Genomic DNA, 20,326 nt, shown 5'->3' with positions numbered 1-20,326 from the left:
TTTGCGTGGCCAGCATGGCTACATTCCCTCCTTGTGATCCTCACAATCGTACTATTGTGAAGGATCACCTATGTACTTTGCCTTCCTTGTGTTCTGACCTCTTGCCAGTTCCTGTTCTACTCTGTTCTAAACTATGGGAAGAAGAGAAAAAAAATTTTAACTAACATTTCTACTTGGCCCTATGTCAAAGGGACATGCATTACTACAACTGGGAACCTCTACCTATCACTATTAACCTTAACCTTAACTTAAACATTTAATCACTCTAAAACCTTAACCATTCACACCACAACATCACACTTCCCAACTCGGCAGTCGAGTATGGAACAATATAATACATGGCTGAATTTTATTTACAGAGTGTTGTAATCAGTGAGGGGTTGAGGGGTTTGGTGGAATCCGAAGATGGGGGATTGCACTCTATAGATGGGTGAGGTGCTGGAACGAGAGGCTCTCCTCTTCCATTTCCTCAACCTGAGGGTCTGCACTAGGATGGTGAGGATCGCGATCACCAACAGTGATTCGATTATGTAGGACATGGAGTACCACGTCATGAATTTAGTACACCAGGTCTGAACCTCGCTGATCAGAGCTGAGCACTGGGGGTTTGTTGTACTAACATTTACGGTGGGGGTTGTGGGGGAAACGTGTCTTGTTTCCACACATATACATATGACATTAAACAGTAATAAGTGGGCTTCCATCCTTTTGCTGTTCTTCTTCTTTCTCTTCCTTCTTCCTCCGGTATTGACAATCCTGGCTTCGACCTCTGTCTCGTCCTTTGAAACCTTTGGGATCAAGCACAGTATCTGTCAATACACAGTTTAAGACCTTTACTTGTTAGTGCATCTGTCTTTCAAAACCCAATTGACCCTTTAAAATGACTGGCTAAGTCACACCCTGTGACTCCCCTCATTTTTTTTTTCAAAAAGCGAATTTAAAGACCAGCATACACCTAACAATCCTTCCTTCTGCGAGCCGTCTCGCAGGCTTTGCTGATTTACCATCCGAATGTTCCCGGATGTAAATAGCATGTGGGATGGTGGCCGAAGGGCTACCTAACGTAAAATGAAAACAAACTTGGAAATAAACATCCGAATGAGTTGCGTATGGGCCGCTACGGGTACGAGTTGGATGGGATCCCCGGGTAGGGCGTGCTGTGCCATACCCGAGCTTGGCTGACCAAGGGTTGGTTCTCAGACAGGGCGGGTCCTCAGTGCCGTTTGTCCACTGCCTGAGTAACCTGGAAAAACGGGTACGAATGTGTTTACCATGACTTGCAGCCTCTATTTCGCCGAATAGAGGGGCACCTAAAAAAGAAACCAAGGGAGCCAAGATGCTCCAACTGAGGACATGAGCTGGTCTTCAGATATTTTAGACGATACGGTGAGCTGCTCACCAGGCTGTCACAAGTGTTACAACTTTGGAAAAGATCTCCAATCAAACCGAAGTTCTCAAAGGTATCTGCGGACAAACTAACGTGCATGTGAGGTGGTCACAATCTTTTCAGCTGAAAAGAAGATGTCCATCCTCCAGCTGAACAATGTACATTCCTGAAAACAAACAAACATAAAACGAAGACAAACATACGTGCAGGTTCCATCAGAAAGGACATCGTTTCCCTCAAACAATTCCTATCTTACATCATCTGGACACCTCACTTTGATTCTGCCTCTGTGAACAGGGTCACAAAGGGGTTGCCGTGTCGGGAGTCAGACACCGTGTCGTCCTGCTCTCCCGGATCCCACACCCTTGTGTGGATCAGGCATGCTATTTTGGAGTTGTGTGACCGGGGGTCACTCTCGTCATTGCGGACAAGTCTGTAGGAATTGTCCCTGTGCCATTGTGTAGCGTCGAGTGTGTTGTCGGGGTAGTCGGGGTCGGGTGGTGGTTCTGGATATTTGAGGTAGGTGACTTCCATGGGGTCACTGGAGTCGGGGTCGTAGTTGGTGCAGTGTGGGCTGTATGGCTGTGTGGTGTCGCTGTCTTCAGAGTCAGTGTCAGTCCTGCTGTCTCTGCTGTGGCAGCTTGTGGGCGTGTCGGGGCGTGGTCTGTAGTGGTCTGTGGGCGGAGTCGTGGGCGAGTCCGTGGATGAACTGGTCTGTGAGGGGGATGGTGGAAAAGTGTCTCTGGTGGGCGGGGTGAAGTGTTCTGCTGCATCCAGCAGGACATGGTGAGCATGGTTGGCCTGTGTTCCATATGCCTTTAACTGGTTTATATGGAACCACGCGGTCTTCCCATTAGGATACTTTATCCTGTAAACGGAGGGGCTAATTTTGTCCGAAATTGAGTAGGGACCGGAATATTTTGGAGCCAAAAAACTGCTGGGGTTATAAACAGATAACATTACCTGTTGCCCAACCTGGAATTCTGTGGTGTGGACGGTCTTATTGAAACAGGCAGTCCGTTGCTGTCGGCGTTTCCCTAGCTGGACTGCGGCTGCGAGCTGTGCAGACCTCACAGTCTCAACTAGATCTTTAACTGCCTTTTCATGCGTGAGGGCCGTCACTTCGGGGCTTGTCATGTCCAGTCCTAAAAGGAATTCTGTACCTTTCATAGGGCGTCCGGTCATGAGTGTGTGTGGTGTGTATCCTGTCGATGTGGAGACCGTGTTCCTTATGAACATAAGTGCAAATGGGAGCACTGAATCCCATGTGGAATTGTTCTCTTGAACCATGTTCCTAAGGGTAGTTTTTAGGGTCCGATTCATGCGCTCCACAATCCCGCTGGACTGTGGATGATACGCAATGTGGAAGTTCTGTTTGATTCCGAATATTGTCAGGACGTTCGTCATGACCCGTCCTGTAAAGTGAGATCCCTGGTCCGAATCGATACTTCGGGGTAAACCCCATCTCGTGAAGATGTGGTGGGTCAGGATCTTTGCAGCTGTCTTTGCTGTATTTGTTCGTGAGGGAAATGCCTCTACCCACTTGGTAAAGGTATCTATCACCACCAGAACGTATTTATAGCCATTCCGACAAGGGGGCAATGGACCTATAAAATCGATCTGGAGGTTTGTCCAAGGGCCGTTAACTGGGCGAGTATGCCGAAGTTGTGCCTTCTTAGAATACCGCTCCGGGTTATTCTGAGCACAAATCAGGCAATTCTCTATGTAGTGCGTTACATCATTCCTGAGATTAGGCCACCAACAGAGTTGCCTGAGGTGCCTCGTTGTTGCATCAATTCCCTGATGCCCGTGTCCGTCATGGAACAAGGCAATCATCTGATTCCTGTCCTGCTGTGGGACCACATAAAGTTGGTCCTTAATGATCACACCCTCATGTGTGGTCAGTGTGTGTTTAAAGTGCTCGTAAGCAGGCACAAAATTTCCCTTGAAAACCTCCCTGAGGTCTCCGTCTTGTTTTTGTGCTGCCACGAGATCTTTAATATCAGTCTGTGAGACTTGGACTGCGCTCACAGGGGCGCTAGCTGGTGCGCTAGCTGGGGGGGTCCATAAGTGTCCTCTCCTGGAACCTGCCTTAGCCAACGCGTCGGCTTTTACATTCCCAGGGGGTGATGACCTATGGTGACTTCTTACTTTTATTATGCCGAAGGTCCTGTCCTTCGCTTTTGCTAAAATATGCTGGAGTAGAGGGGCTGATGGAAGGGGTTTCCCGTCTGCGGAGACAAAACCTCGTGTCCTCCACAGGGGTAGAAAATCTGTCAAGCTATTACAGACATATAAGCTGTCTGAATATATGTCTGCTGGGCTGGGGAAAGAATCGGGGTGGTCCACTATGTACGCTATGGCTGCTAGCTCTGCTGCCTGCGCGCCTAAGTGACCTGGTAACTTAAGAGCTATCTCTTCGAGAGCGCGCCCCTGCGCGTCCTCTACATAGATGCCGCATCCTGTGATACGCTCACCATTTAAAACTGTGGAGGAACCGTCTACATAAATCCTCAAGGGTCCACACGTGTCTGTGGGCTGGGGGCTTTGTTTCGGGTTCCCTATCTTCCTGGGGGGTGTTTTTGCTAAAAAGGGTCCTGTGTTATGCAGGGGAGCTACAATTTCACAGTCATGGGGCTGTCCGGGGTATTGGAGGTTGTCTGCTAAGTATGTGTGTGTGCGTGTCCGTTTCACTGTAATGTCCCGTCCTTGTAAAAGTAGGGTCCACCTAGCTGCCCTAATCTGGCTAACTGAACCGTCCTTCAGTCGACCGTCTAGTAGTAGCTGTGTGGGTGTATGTTCGGTTAGAATGGTGATGGGGTTTAGTCCGGTGATGTATGAGAAATACTGCACTGCCCAGAAGACAGCAAGGAGGTGCCTCTCACAGGCCGAAAATCCTTGTTCTACCGGGTCTAACAGTCGGGAGGCATAAGCCACTGGTCTTAGCTGCTCGTGCCGTTCCTGAAGCAACACGGCCGAGAGGGTCAGATCGGTGCTCGCTACCTCTATTGCGTACGGTGAAAGTTGGTCGGGGACTAGCAGCGCGGGTGCTGCACTAAGGGCTCGTTTTAACTCTTCCACAGCGCCTGTATGCTGCGGAAGCCATTCCCAGGGGGCTCCTTTCTTAAGGAGGTCTGAAAGTGGGGCGGCTTTTGTCGCGAATCCGTCGATGTGGTTCCGACAATAGCCAACCAGTCCTAAAAACGACCGGAGGGCTGATACATTCTGGGGAAGGGGCAATTTGACGATCGAATCAATTCTTTTGAATTCGATCTCGCGTTTGCCGTGCGTGATGACTGTTCCCAAATACATCACTTTACTTTCCAATATTTGGGCCTTTTTCGGGTTAACTTTACAGCCAATTTCAGTTAAGAGTTCCAGGAGTTCGGCCAGAAGCGAAATGTGCTCTGCCTTTGTGTCTGTCTGCAGTAGTAGGTCGTCTACATACTGTACCAGACATTCGGGTCGGGAAAATTTTTCTAATCCACTTGCCAGCTGTCGGTGGAAAATGGAGGGTGAATTGTGGAATCCTTGTGGGAGGCATGTCCACGTGTACTGCTGAGTTTTGAAAGTGAATGCGAATTTGTATTGGCACGCTTTTGCCAATGGTATTGACCAGAATCCATTACTGATGTCCAATACCGTGAAGAACTTGGCGTTGAGACCCTGCTTGAGCATGGTCTCGGGACTAGTAGCTACCGTTGGGGCTACTGCGGGGGTTACTTTGTTGAGTTCCCGATAATCGATGGTCAGACGCCATGATCCATCGGGCTTCCTCACTGGCCAAATAGGGGCATTGTTGGTGGAGGCTACCGTTCTCAGTACACCTTGGTCCAACAAGCTGCCTATAACCTTTTCTATTTCCACCTCTGCTTCAAGGGGAAACCTATACTGCTTTTGCGGTCGGGGGTCCTGTCCGGTAACATGAACTTGTCCAGTCATTCTGCCACAGTCATGACGGTGACTTGCAAATGCTGTCCTGTGTTTGTTTAGTAGGGCCTTAATTTGTCTGTCGGTGTGGAGTGTAGTCAGGTCGAATGAGTACTCTCCCACTGCGCTAATCCGATTAGCGTAGTCTCCTACTGTGAGGGTGGCTGGGGCTCTGTCTGATCTCGCCATTCGCCAGACACACTGGTTCACTGGGTCGAACGACAAGCTATGAGCGTTCATAAAATCTATCCCCAGGATGTGCTCTGCTGTCCGGGGAAGATTTACTAAAACTACGGGGTGCCTTGTGCTAATGTTCCCTAGCTGGATCGCTACGGGTGCTGTGATATGTCCCTGCTGCGAGTGTCCGGTGAACCCGCTAAGTGTGATGGTGGAGGTGGTCGGCCACGTGTCTGCGTGTGCCGTGGTTGTGGAGTTAATGGTGGTGCGGGATCCTCCTGTGTCCCACAGTAACTCTATGGGCTTCCCTTTGACTTTTGCCGTGACTACGGGCCTCCCTGATGAGTCCCATAGTGTGTCACAGACCCAAGTGGGGGAGCCCGAACACCGTCAGTTCGTCTCGTCCACATTGGTGGGTCCTGACTGTACTGCTACATTGTGGATGGGTTTTGCTTTGTTGCGGTTCAGAGTGCCTGTCTGCTGGCCTCTCTGAGATCGCTGGGGTGCTTGGCATTCTTTTGCCCAATGCCCTAACTGTCCACAGTTATAGCATTCCTGTCCTTTCTGTTGAGGGCTGCTCTTGCCTTCATTTACCCATGCGGGCTTCTGGTGCTCTCTGACTGCTTGGATGTCTGCAGCAGCCTGAGCCTCTTCTGGGGATCTAACTTTTCCTTTTGCCTGAAGCGATTGCTCCCAAGCGCGGGACAATCTTTTCAGGACCCATTTTTCGTTATGGGCCTCTTCTGAGGGGTCATAACTATTGCAAGCGCTCTGTCCTGCTTCTGTTGCGTGTGAGATAATTGTGCGCGTCCACTTAACCATGTTTTCGCGGGTTAAATGCGCTCTATCTAGCTGTCCGAAAACTGCGCTGAAATGAATCCACAGCCTTCCTGCGAATGCTGTGGGGTGTTCGGATCTCTTCTGCCTGCACTTATTCAATCCTTCTACGGGGTCACCTCTATTGTACCCGATGGCATCTAAAATGGCAGTGTGCATCTCCTCTAGGCTGCCTCCTGCCACGTTCTGTGGGTCGGGGAGGGCTGCCACTACGCTTTGGTCTAAACTCAGCACGGTGAGCTTAACCTGCTCTCTCTCATCCAGGCCGTACATGGTAGCCTGCTGTTTAACTTTAGCGAAAAACTGGTGGGGGTCTGCGGTGGGGAGGAACGGAGTGATCTTTTCACAAGCGTCCCTTAGCTGGGTTACTGTTAAAGGGGTGGTGTAAGTTATGTCTGGGGCGCCTTCTGATTCGGCTTTCCTCTGTGTGGTTACGGGATTCATGGGTGCGGTTATGGTCTGAGCTGTGGGGGGTTGGGGTGCCTGTCGTTTCTGCTGAGCTGCGGGCGCACATGTTCCCTGAACATAACGCTGCGCTGTCTCGCTTAATTCCTGCCAATCTGGGGCATTTTCCCCATCTAACTGTGCTCCAAAGGTGCTTTGGAAGCCATTCTGCACCGAAAGCAGAGATTGCAGTTCCGCAATCTGTTTCCTGCATTTCGCGTGGTCAACTGTGCTTTGTCTTTGTTCGGTCGTTGCAGCGTGGAGTGCTCTCAAAGCTGCTTTGAGATCGGAACATTGCCTCTGCAATGCCTCCACCTGCTTTTCCGATTCCTGTCTTATCAGAACGGCACGTTGCACGTCCTGATAGGCTTTCTCATACTGGGTCTGGGAACTGTTCAGATGAGCTAGACAAGACTGGTGAGCCCTCTTGGCATCATCCACCTCTCTATCCTTCTCTGCCAACTTCCCTTTTAATTCCAGGTTTTCTTTCTCGATGTCCCTGACATCGACCTTACTCATTCGGTTCCTTTCCTCTAAATCTGCCCGGAGCGTCCTGATGACCTCCTCTGCGCCTCGCAACTGTGCCAAGCAGGACACAATCGCCATCGGCTTGCGTGCTTTACCTAAACTCTTTTTGTGTATTTGAGAGAGGTTCTCCCACCAAGTATGACCTATACTTCCGGGACCTGTCTCCTCATTTGCACAAAACTCTTTCCAAAGGGGCCATCCCTTTCCCTGCAGATATTTGCGGAGTTCCAGCTCCCACGTGGGACACTGGCCTACCCTGCTACTGCTGCTGGTCGCTGCGACCACAAACTTTGCTGGATCCATCAGACGTTCCATTGCCTGCATGGCCATTTCCTCTGACTCTCTTTTTATAATTTGGAACAGGGGGTTGCTGGGGTGGTGTTTCGTAAAAAGGGTACGGCTTACGCTATTTTCCGATCACAAAACTACCGAAGGTTTGTCGCAACAAAAAGCTTTCAGTTTTACCTTACAGCCCTGTTAGTACGCATGCACTAAACACACTTCCGAATTTCGCTTATTATTTTGAACACCTTGAATACTTGTGATCTCTTTCTTTCTCTGCAATTTGGAGTTCAAATTCAAATTTCAGGGTCCTGGACACTGTGGTGTTTCCACTTACAACAGGGTCCCGGCGGATGTCGCCACTAAATGTTGCACGTTTTACTATGGGCGTAAAACGCGTTTATTGGAGTGTATTAACACGCCTCCGAGTTCGACGTGTGCTTAACACTGCTAGGCTCTGTTCTATGTAATTATTTAGCTCTGGAGTCGCCAGTTGCCGTATAGGCAACGTCACAAGTATTCCAAGGTCAAATTCAAAGTAATAAAGACGATACACCGATTAGTCAAGTTCAAACGATCAATATTTATTATACAGTTAATAATAAATGCTCATGCACACACTAAGAGACTAAGCTATAACTAAACTTAAGCAAACAGAATACTTATCTAACAGGAACAGGCAAGGTCAGAGAACGAGGCCTTCGTCCTGGTTTTGTCTGCAGCCTTCAGCAAGCGTTCTGGCACTTGGGAGTCTAGTGGGCTTGGATCGCGTAGCGAGCGTTGAACTTACGGTTTCGGCGGCTGGTGCTCAACGGCTGGAGTCAGGATACCAGGTGTCAGTCGGAGCCGGAGCACGGGTTTAACAGACCGGACAACACGAGGTCCCTATCTTTTATAGGGGTTCCGTTGTCCTTCCCTCTTCTTGGGCGGGCTCTACCTATTGGATCAATTTCTTATCGATACTGGATTAGTTCCCCAATGCGAGGGGGTCTCCGTGATGGAGGGGGCGTTTCTTATGTCCTTTTGTTTGGAGGTTTCTGGTGCCTCGATGTCTGGGTCTTGATTGGAATGTGTCCATTCAGAACCAAATGTATCTATTGTGTGGGTGTTCAAGTCTGATGGCCTCATTAGCATGCAAAGCGTTTTGCCATTTGCACCTAACTAAGGTCTTTTCACCTGAGCCCAAACTGGTTCCTGCTGCTGCAGAATGCAAACTGCTCTTTGCAGACTGCTGTTCTGGCTGAACTGTCTGTTTCCCAGCAGCCTTCCATTTTAGTTTGGCTCAGTGTCCATTTTGCGTGGCCAGCATGGCTACAAGACGTAATAGGAGAACAGCCCCAGGCATCGTTTTAGGGCGTTGAGGCTGTGGGGAGGGGGGAGTTCTGCGAGGGGGCGCATACGGGCGGGGTCGGGCCCTAGGATTCCGTTCTCCACGACATAGCCGAGGATCGTAGTCGGGTAGTACGGAAGATGCACTATTCTTCATTGTATGTGAGATTGAGGGATTGAGCAGCCAAGAGGAACCTCTGGAGGTTGGCGTCATGGTCCTGCTGGTCATGGCTGCAGATGGTCACATTGTCCAAGCACAGGTATGTAGCCCGCAAACCGTACTGGTCCACCATTCGGTCCATCGTTCTCTGAAGGACCGAGACTCCGTTAGTGACGCCGAAGGGGACTCTGAGGAAGTGGAAGAGTCGGCTGGCTGCTTCAAAAGCAGTGTTGTGGCGCTCTTCCGGGCGGATTGGGAGCTGGTGGTATGCCAACTTCAGATCGACCGTTGAGAACACACGGTACTGCACGATCTGGTTGACCATCTCCGCTATACGGGGGAAGGGGTACGCATCCAGTTGCGTGAATTGGTTCATTGTCTGGCTGTAGTCCACAACCATCCGATTCTTTTTCTCGGTCCGGACGACCACCACTTGCACTCTCCAGGGGCTGTTGCTGGCCTTGATGATCCCTTCACTCACAGTCGCTGGACCTCCGACTTGATAAATGTCATGTCTAGCGAACTGTACTGCCTGCTCCTGGTGGCGATGGGCTTACAGTCAGGAGTTAGGTTCGCAAAGAGTGAAGGTGGGGGGAGTCCTTGAGGGTCGCGAGGGTGCACACCGTGAGGTGGGCCCAAGGGTCTGCCGAACTGTCAGGTCAAGGGGGCCAAGGGTCTGCCGAACTGTCAGGTCAGGCTTCGGTGGTTACATTGAAGGTCCAAACCGAGCAGTGGGGGGGGGGGGGGGGGGGGGGGGGACACGTAGAGCTTAAAACGAGCGTACTCTTCGCCCTGCACCAGGAGATTGGCGATACAGTACCCCTGGATCTGAACCGAATGGGACCCCGAGGCAAGTGAGATTGTTTGGGAGGCTGGGTAGGTGTGGCGGGAGCAGCGCCTTACCGTGTCAGGGTGGACAAAGCTCTCCCGGAGTCCAATAGATAGGGGGTCTCGTGCCCGTTAACCCGGACGACCATTATGGAGTTCTTCAGCTGTTTTGGCTGGTGACTGTCAAGGGTGACTGTGCCCAGCTGCAGGTAGTCTGTGTGGTCGATGGAGTCACAAGATGGCAGCCCCCATGAGTCGCAAGTGTCAGGCTGGGGCGAAGATGGCGACCAAGATGGCCGCCCCCATCGGTCGCACGTGTTGGTCGGTGCCGGAGCTGGCGGCCAAGATGGCAGCCCCCATGAGTCACACGTGTCGGTTGGGGCCAGCAACCAAGATGGCGGCATGCACGAGTCGCACGATGCCAATGACGCATCTGACGGGGGCGGTCCGGGCAGGCATGCAGCCGCATTGCGGGGTCTGTGGGGCTGTGAGTCCATGGGTCGGGCCTGGTGCGTTTTCGATTTCTCAGCGTTAGGTCGGCATATGACAGACTCTAGCGAAGGGCCCCTTTTTCCCACAATCGCGGCTCGTCGCTGTGCAGGCTGGGCAGCGCTGCCGGGGGTGTTGGCCCTGGCCGCAGAAGTAGCACTGCAGTTCCCCGGGCTGGGCTGGTAGATGTGCGGCACAGGCCTGCGACGTAGTCGGGTCCGACGGGGGCCACGATGGGGGTGTCCACGAGGGGTTCGCCAGGCTGTGGGGAATGCACTGACGTTCTGGTAGGCCACCTCTAATGAGGTTGCTAGTTTTACTGTGTCCCGCAGTTCGGAGGTTCCGTTTTCCAGCAGACGCTGCTTGATATAGTTCGAGCGGACCCCCGCCACGTAGGTGTCCCGGATCTGTGAGCTCATGTGTTCTTCCGCCATCACATCTCGATAGCTGCAGTTCCTCGTGGGTAGGGTCAGGGTTTCCAGATACTCGTCCAGCGATTCTCCGCCGTGTTGATGGCGAGTAGTGAGGAGGTGTCTGGCGAATACCTCATTTACGGACTTCACGAAGTATGCCTTGAGAGTTGCAACTGCTGCCTCATACGTGGCCGCTTTCTCGATCATTACTGAGATGCGATGGCTCACCTGAGCGTGGAGGAGTCGCAGCTTGAGAGTCTCTGTGGGAGCGTTGTGGAGGAGTCGAGATAGGCCTCGAAGCATCGAAGCCAATGTTCGAATATTTCTTTGGCTTTGGATGGGCGGGTGTTGAGTTCGAGCCTGTCTGGCTTTAGAGCGGCTTCCATAGTGCTGTCTATGACTAATAAATTGCTATACCTTCAATTCACCGAGAGGCAGAGAGAGGGAGTGAACATTAGGCTTTATTAGTCATGAACTTGCCTAGCCAGAGTCGGTAGTACAGATGGATGCCGCCCACAGGTGGCCGGTCTACATATGGCCCCGGTGAGGGCGGAGCCTGAGGCGGAGCCCTACCGGGGTTACAGTACAGTACCTGGAAGCAGCTCATATCACCACTTCCAAGTCATAGGTTACAGTATCATACAGGTATTAGGTGAATACATTCACCACATTCAAAAAACTGCAAGGATAAACCCAGCAACAACAGACCAGTCAGTTAAACCTCGATGGTGGGAATGCTTTTAGAGACAATAAGCTGGGACAAAATAGTCTCTCAGATGAATGTGGATTTAATGGGGGGGGGGGGGGGGGGGGGGGGGGGAATAGTACAGATTTGTTTAAAGCAAACTAACTGATTTGACTTTATTTAATGAGGTGACAGATGATTCGTGGGGATATGCAATTGATGGGCTGTATATGGACTTTCAAAAGGTATTTGGTAAATTGCCACCTAACAGACTTGCCAGAAAAAACTGAAGTCCATGAAATACAAGTCAATGTTGCAACATGAATATGACGTTGGCTGTGTGACACAAAACATAGTAATGAACAGTTGTTCTTTGAACTGGAGTTGATCTACACTAGGATCCCCCAGAAGACAGTTCAAGAAGCATTGCTTTTCTATATTTGCTTTTCTTTCTGTACAGTACTGTACAATGTCATTGTTTTATATGCTGAACATACCTCAATAAAATTATTTATTCAAAAAAAGAAGCATTGCTTTTCTTAATGTGGGACACAATATCAAAATTTGTAGGTAGCACAAAACTGGAAATATTGTGCACCATGAGAAGAATAGTGATAGACGTCAAGAGGACATAGAAAGTCTGGTGGAATGGGCGTATGTGTGGCAGCTGAAATTTAATGCAGAGAAGTGCAAAGTGGTACAATTTGTGGGAAGAACTGGGAGAGGCAGTATATAATAAAGGGCACAATTCTAAACTGGGCATTTGAACAGAGACCTGGGATATATATATATACTCAAATGTTGATGGTGGCATGGCAGGGGTAGGTTGAGAAAACGGTTGAAAAGGCACACTGGACCCTAGGCTTTATAAATAGTTACAGTGTACAAAGCAAGAAACTTATGACCAACCTTTTATAAAGCACTATTTTGGCCTCAATTGGAGAATTGTGTCCAATTCTGGGTACTGCACTTTAAGAAGGATGTGAAGGCACTTAAGAGAGTCGAAAAAGACATACAATAATGGTTTAAGGGATGTGGTGCTTCATTTATAGAATAGATTGGAGAGGATGGGTAGTCCTCCTGAGAGGTTGAGAGGTGATTTGATGATTGTTATTTGAGGGTTCAAAACAGAATAGAGGGGCAGAAATTGTTTCCACTGGTGGGAGGGTTGAGAACCAAAGGACATTGAATAAAGCTGGTTGGCAACATGTGGAAAGCAAGTGGTTAGGATCTGCAATACATCACCTGAGTGTGTGGGGGAGGCAGTTACAACCAAGGTTTTCAAAAGCAGACTGGAGAAGAGCCTGAAGGGAACTTGCAGGATCAAGGGATAGGGTGGATTAGCTGAGTTGCTCTTGGAAAGAGCTGGCATGAACACAATGGGCTTAATAATCTTGGTGTTGTAATCGTTCTGTGATTCGGCAACATTATGGTTGAATATTAACATGGCGTTTGAAGTAACAACTTTGTCAAAACTGGCACAGAAATTAAATTAGTGTGACCAAAAACTACATTGCATTAAAGGGGAAATAGTATGAATCTGTAGATAAATCTGTAGATGGGCGGCACGGTAGCACAGTGGGTAGCACTGTTGCTTCACAGCTCCAGGGTCCCAAATTCGATTCCCAGCTTGGGTGACTGTCTGTATGGAGTTGGCACATTCTCCCCGTGTCTGTGTGGGCTTCCTCCAGGTGCTCCGGTTTCCTCCCACAAGTCCTGAAAGACGTGCTGTTAGGTAATTTGGACATTCTGAATTCTCCCTCAGTGTACCCGGAATGTGGTGACTGGGGGCTTTTCATGGTAACTTCATTGCAGTGTTAATGTAAGCCTACTTGTGACAATAAAGATTATTATTATTATTAGAAAATTGCCTCAAATTTAATATTATATACATTGTGTATAAAATTCAAAGTGTAGCTAGTTTTAAAAAAAAAAACACTGCTTCCTTGCAATTACTCAGACTGGAAAAGTCCCGGGTTTAATACCCAATACCTGATCTTACCTGGGCATGTGAGAATTTGTGTCAACAGACCAGGCTGGGAACAGAAGAATACCAGCCAGGGCTTTGTTGCCGATTATTATTGTAGTCCTTGCTGAAATTGTGACAGTACTTAGATCAGCTGTGTTACCCCTATGGTTGAAAAGCCTGTCAGCGATTACTGTTGAGGCTCACACGTAAAACTCCATGGGTATTTGTGCAAGGTGCCAGAGCACAGCAGGGGCCTCTGGATCAGTACCCAGCAAGGGAAGGAGAAAATGAATGGGTCGAATAAATTCCACCACTGCACTCCGTTTTAAAAAATAAAACCACATTTTATGGGCAGAACATGCAGGCCAATGTTTAGTGTCCTGAAATTTCACCTGAACCCCTTTTTCCTGACTTTGATTTTGCTTGGACTTGAAGTAAATTGGATTTGAGCTGTCGTTGAAGCCATCAATGGTTGTAAATTATTTTTGTTTTGCTGATATCTGAATACTTACTGACAACGTTAGAAAGACAGGTTTAGATCAGTGACTATCACATTACTCCCTGGCCATCTGCAAAGTATAAACCACTAATAGCTCTGCTGTCATGAAAGAAACATTACACTGATGAAAGACTAGAGAGGGCACCCATTCAAGCTGAGTACACTTATACTCTTAACATGTTTTAGACAGGACTAAAGAGTTCAAATTAAATAGATCGAAAGCAATCCAATTAAAAATGTGTTCTAAATTAATCATTTAATTTTAAGATTAATTAAATCAGGAAAGATTCTAAGTTTTTATCAAAACTTGTTCCTTTCAGGAAGAGGCTGAAGATATCTAGGGGCAACCTGCACACTAGCTACCAACCAATGCAATACTGAATTACCAGATCTGACCATCTACAAACTGATTAATCAGAAACCTAAAATAAAAGCAAAATACTGTGGATGCTGGAAATCCAAAATAAAACAGAAAATGCTGGAAAAAAACCCAGCAGCATCTATGGGGAGAGAAAGAGAGTTAACATTTCAAGCCTATATGGCTCTTCGTCAGAGTGCTGTTTCATTTAATGAGAAACCAGTTTGCCAAGTTTTTGCAAAACCTGTGTTGTAAAATAGAGCGCTCTACGTTTGGTATTGTGTTGGATATTAATGATTTCTGTTATAAACAAAATGGTTGGTTTGAGATTAAGTTGGTGGGTTTTTTTCTTCAGTCATGGAATGTGGGCATCACTGGTAAAGTTATTAGGAGTGGCATGTGGTGCAGTGGTTAGCACTGGGACTGCGGCGCTGAGGACCCGGGTTCGTAATCCCGGCCCTGGGTCACTGTCCATGTGGAGTTTGCACATTCTCCCCATGTCTGCTTGGGTTTAATCCCCACAACCCAAAGATATGCAGGTTAGGTAATTGGTCACGCTAAATTGCCCCTTAATTGGGAAAAAAAATAATTGGGTACTCTAATTTTTTTTAAAAAGCTGACACTTATTGCTCATTGCCAAATGCCTTTGAGAAGGTGAACAGCTTTCTTGAACTGCTGGGGTGTGTGTGCAGTAGTTATATCTACAGTGCTATTAGGGTGGGATTGCCAGGATTTATGCCAAAGTTGAAGGCAAAATATTCCCAAGCCAAGTCTGTACATAACTTGGTGTGCCCATGCACCTGCTGTCCTTGTTATTTTAGGTAATAGAAGTCACTGGTTTGGAAGGTGCTATCGGAGGAGTCTTGGTAAGTTGCTGTGGTACATCTTGTAGATGGTACACACTGCTGCCACAATGTACCAGTAGTGGATAGGGCGCCAATCAAATAGGCTGTTTTGTCCTGGAAGATTTGGAGCTTCTTGAATGGAGCTGCACTCACCAGGCAAGTGGGCAGTACTCCCGACTTATGTCCTGTAGATATGATGGAAACGCTTTGGGAATCAGGTGAGTTACTCACCGCAGGATTCCCAGTCTCTGAACTGCTCTTGTAGCTATAGTTTTTTGTGGCTGGTTCAATTAATGATTCTGGTCAACGGTGACCCCTTGATGTTGATAATGAGGGATTCCGTGATGCTAATGCATTTGAGTGTCAAGGGATATGGTTAGATTCTCTCTTGTGGAGATGGTCATTACCTAGCACTTTGTATGGCACAGATGTTATTTGCCACTTAGCAGCCAAAGTCTGAACATCTGCCAAGTCTTGCTACATGTGCTCACAGACTGCTTCATTATATGAATAGTTGCAAATGGCACTGAACACTATGGATTCATCAGTGAACATATACATTTCTGGACTTATGATTGAGGGAAGGTTATTGATGGTTGGGGCCTAGGACAGTGCCCTGATAATCAGCAGTCAATTCCTGGGGCTCAGATGATTAACTCCAACCACCACAATCATCTATCTTTGTGCTATGTATGATGCCAGCCAGTGGAATTTTTCCCCAGATTCTCACTGGCTTCAATTTTATTAGGACTCCTTGGTTGAATGCAAAGGGCTGTCACTATCACTGGAACTCAGTTATTTTACCCATGTTTTGACCAAAGCTGTAATAAGGTCTGGAGCTGAGTGGTCCTGGCGTAACCTAAACTGAGCATTTGTGAGCTGGTTATTGGTGAGTGAGTGTTGCTTGAAATTGCTGTCGGCTGCACCTTCCTTCACTTAGTTGATAATTGAGAGTGGACTAATGGTGTGCTCCTTGGCCGGGTTGGATTTGTCTTATTGTTTTGTGAACAGGACATTCCATGCAATTTTCCACAATGGCATGTAGATGCCAGTGTTATAGCTAGACTGGAACAGCTTGGCTAGGGTCACAGCTGATCAAATGGCAAAATCTTGCTGAATGTACAGTTAATTATGTTTAAAAACTACCTTTGCATAATGCAGTTTGATAGTTGATATTTTTGCTAATCAGTGACTGATGCTGTTACCAGTTAATGTACCTCTGCACCTTACAACGAGTTGAAATGTGTACATAATATACATTTCTGGGTCCACAATCTTACCAAGCAAAGTTACTACAGCAGTGTAAATTATTGTGTGCCTGGGTTGCTCATTAATTGGTTGACCGAATGCATATCCACCAAAGTTGGGTGACTCGCGATGGGAGAGGGCTACAGATGGGAAGAATGGGCAGCACAGTTGCACAGTGGTTAGCATTGTTGCCTCACAGCTTCAGGGTCCCACGTTCAATTCCCGGCTTGGGTCACTGTCTGCGGAATCTGCACGTTCTCCCCGTGTCTGCGTGGGTTTCCTCTGGTGCTCCGGTTTCCTCCCACAGTCCAAAGAGATGCAGATTAGTTGGATTGGCCATGCTAAATTGTCCTTGTTTCCAAATAAAAAGGTTAGGTGGGGTTAGGGGGATGGGATGAACGTGTGGGCTTAAATAGGGTGCTCTTTCCAAGGACCAGTGCAGAAGTGATGGGCTGAATGGCCTCCTTCTGCACTGTAAATTCTATGAAAGAGTGAGGCTGTGGAGGTATTCAATCAAGAAGGAAGATTTTCAATGTAGGATGTTGGAACCAGGTGCCAATGTAGACAAGTGATGATGAACATTATGGATGAGATGAACTTCATGTATGATAAGATATGAGCAGTAGAGTTTTGGATTAGCTGACTATATATTCATTTCCACAATAAGGACATTATTTGGAGTGTATACCATAGGTCTATTGTACTTAGTTTCAAGCTGACAGCAATGTTAAGTATCTATGAGATGCTGTGTGGTCATTCGCAATAAATGTGTAGTTCCACAACCTCTAACAACAATGATGTATATTTATATAGTGCCTTTAATGTAATAAAATATCGTAAGGTACTTCACAGGGATATTATAAAAGAGAATATAACACTGAGTCACATAGGGAAATGTTAGGGCAGTTTATCAAAAGCTTGGTCAAAGAGGTAGGTTTTAAAGAGTATCTCCAAGGAGGAAAGCAAGGTAGAGAGATGGAGAAGGGCAGAGAGGGAACTCCAGAGCTAAGGGCTCAGGGAACTGAAGGCATAGTGTGGTGAATGTGTAACCACTATAATTCACACTGTACATTACTGTGTCCCTGTGGGCTCCATCTGTGAGCCGTTGTCGGCTCTGCCCACAGGGGGAAATGAGGAGCATGTACAGGGCTCCACCCTAGGCTCCACCCCCTTCAGGAAGTATAAGTGCTGCAGTCCTGCGAGACCGCCTCCAGTTCAGCATAGTCGCAGGCAAGCTCAGTTGTAAGCCGATTAAAGTCACAGTTTACTTCAACTCATGTCTCTGGTTGAATTGATGGTCGCATCACATAGAATATACAGTGCAGGAGGCCATTCAGCCCATCAAGTCTGCACCAAACCACTTAAGCCTCACGTCCACCCTATCCCCGTAACCCAATAACCCCTCCTAACCTTTTTTGGTCACTAAAGGCAATTTAACATGGCCAATCCACCTAACCTGCACGTCTTTGGACTGTGGGAGGAAACCAGAGCACCCGGGGGAAACCCACGCAGACACAGGGAGAACGTGCAGACTCCGCACAGTGACCCAGCGGGGAATCGAACCTGGGGCCCTGGCGCTGTGAAGCCACAGTGCTAATCACTTGTGCTACAATGCTGCCCACAAAGAGGAATTAGAGGAGTGCAGATATTTTGGAAGGTTGTTGGCCTCAAGGAGGTTACAGAGATGGGGAGGAGTGAAGCCATGGAGGAAATAAAAAACAAGAATGAGAATTTTAAAATCAAGACATTGCTTTAACTAGACGTCAACGTGGGCAGCGAGCAGAGAGGTGACAAGCAAAGTGGACTTGATGTGAGTTATGAGATGGGCAGCAGAGTTTTGGATGTATAGCGGGGGTAACCTCAAAGTCTGGTACATCCCTTACGACTAGAAATGAAATTAAATGAAAATCGCTTATTGTCACAAGTAGGCTTCAATGAAGTTACTATGAAAAGCCCCTAGTCGCCACATTCCGGCGCGGCTGGTACGGAAATTGAACCATGCTGTGGACCTGCCTTGGTCTGCTTTAAAAGCCAGCAATTTAGCCCAGTGTGCTAAACCAGCCCCTTGATTACTATCAAGTCAAGAGACCAACCTTGATTGGGTTAGGGTTAGGGTGGTAGGCTTAGAGGAGTATCAAAAGGTGTGCCTGTGGCCATTACATGGGAAAACCTGGAAATGAAACACAAAAAGAGTATAGTTCGAGTTAGACAGTTCCACAACTAAAATGTAACCCTACACTACAATGTATACATCTAGGCAACTAACGTGAACATCATCATAATCACCATGTATTCCAGCATCTGTGCAAGAGATCAGTCTTTGTGAAGAACTTCAGCCAAAATGTTTCAGTGGACAATCCTACTTTGTGTCTGAGAGGTCCTCACTATCATGGATGCCACTGTCCTCCCAATTCAGTCCACTCCAAATTACATTGTATTGGCTGAGTGTGCTGGACATAAGAAATAAGACACAAGCTCCTAACAACATTCCAGCTGAAGTGTTGATGACCCTGTGTACAAGAACTAGTTTCTCCCTCGGTCAGTCTGTTTCATTATAACTGTGATGTGAGGTATCTGCCCAACAATCTTAAAGATTGCTCAGGTATGTATGATCTGCTTAGAAACATAGGATAAATCTAACCTGGCCAATTACTGCTCCATTGGCCTCCTAATTATCAGGACATTGATGGTGCAAACTATCAATAGGGCTTGATGATCAATAAACTGCATACTCATGCTTAGTTCCATTAGAATCACTTTGTTCCTGATCGCTTCATGGTTTTGACTGAGATATTGAAGAGGGATAGAAAAATAGTAAATAAGCAGGAGGAGACCAATCACCCTTTCAAACCTGTTCTGCCGTCCATTATGATCTTGGCTGATCATCCAACTCAATAACCTGTTATAGAATGATATAGATATAGATGGGTGGTCATTGTCTAGGATCAGATAGGTTAAAGTAGAGCCAAGTAGGATGGTTATACTAAGAGGACAGTGGAATTAGATAATGTGACAAATGTTGTCAAAGACTGCAGAGGGATTGGTGTGATAATACACCATGGTTATAGATTCAGTAAATCAGTCATACATGAAAATTACCATTCTCTTTGAGCAATTGATTATAAAACTTAACAGGACAGACATATTCGAGTCTTTAGAATGTTAACTTGCATAAATATCAAGATCATGGGAGAATTAAGGCAGCCATAATAATATCAGCATTTGCTGCAGTACGAAAAAGGCAAAAAAATGTGCACAAGATTGGAAAGTTAAATCATCGACAATTATTCCATTCTGAACAGTCACTGTCCAGAATCACAAAAGGAAAACAAATCTTTGTCAAATTTCATAAGATAAATTTTAAAAGCTTCAGTATCAAGCACCCAAGTAACTCCAGCAGTAGAATGATGAATTATCTTACTCCAAGGTTGGCTTTGACTGACAGCTGAGCTCAGCGTTATGGATATATATTATGAATTTTTTGTCAGCTCAGGTCAGGGTAGCAACTCCGTTTGAGAAAATGTCAAGCATTATTATGTGGCTTATCCTACTCCACAAAACAGTCCTTTTGTCCAGTGGTACAGAGCAGCATTGATGGCATCCAATCAGTACAAACAGTCACCCAATTTTCCATCTGAAAAAACAGAAGCACACATTTGGAAGGGCAGAAGGAGAGACAGAGAGATAAGAGGGAAATGTGTCATTTAAAAAGAATGGGCTGTTGTAGCCTTTGCCTGGTGATCGCCCAAAGGCGGATCCTGATAGATTGGAGAGCAACCTCTTCATCCTGTGCCCTGGCGTGGCCTATTGGAATTCTTGACTCTTGAGAAGGTTAAGTTTGAATTGAGGGGAAGGATGGAGGGGTTCTACAATTCATGGGCATTATTCATTGTGAACTTTCAAGAACTGGATAACATC

General features: G+C 47.3%; 1 protein-coding gene across 3 annotated transcripts in view; it reads right to left on the bottom strand.

Annotated features, from left to right (window-relative positions):
• Positions 1-766: 766 nt before the first annotated feature.
• LOC119973973 overlaps positions 767-20,326 on the bottom strand; it is a 30,051-nt gene continuing 10,491 nt past the window's right edge. Inside the window, exons 2-3 of one of the 3 annotated variants that reach the window (XM_038812698.1) lie at positions 18,502-18,578; positions 767-788 (exon numbers count right to left, since the gene is read on the bottom strand). In XM_038812698.1, the coding sequence (XP_038668626.1) occupies positions 18,543-18,578 (36 nt within the window). In that variant the 3' untranslated portion in view covers positions 767-788; positions 18,502-18,542. Of the gene's footprint in view, positions 789-18,070; positions 20,043-20,326 lie in introns of those variants that run through there. The other 2 variants (XM_038812695.1, XM_038812697.1) reach the window with 2 other exon arrangements.

This window comes from Scyliorhinus canicula, chromosome 11, assembly GCF_902713615.1.
Source record: "Scyliorhinus canicula chromosome 11, sScyCan1.1, whole genome shotgun sequence".
Classification (NCBI taxonomy): Eukaryota; Metazoa; Chordata; class Chondrichthyes; order Carcharhiniformes; family Scyliorhinidae; genus Scyliorhinus; species Scyliorhinus canicula.
The sequence above is the reverse complement of the archived record's forward strand: the minus strand, read 5'-3'. Positions and strand labels throughout refer to the sequence as shown.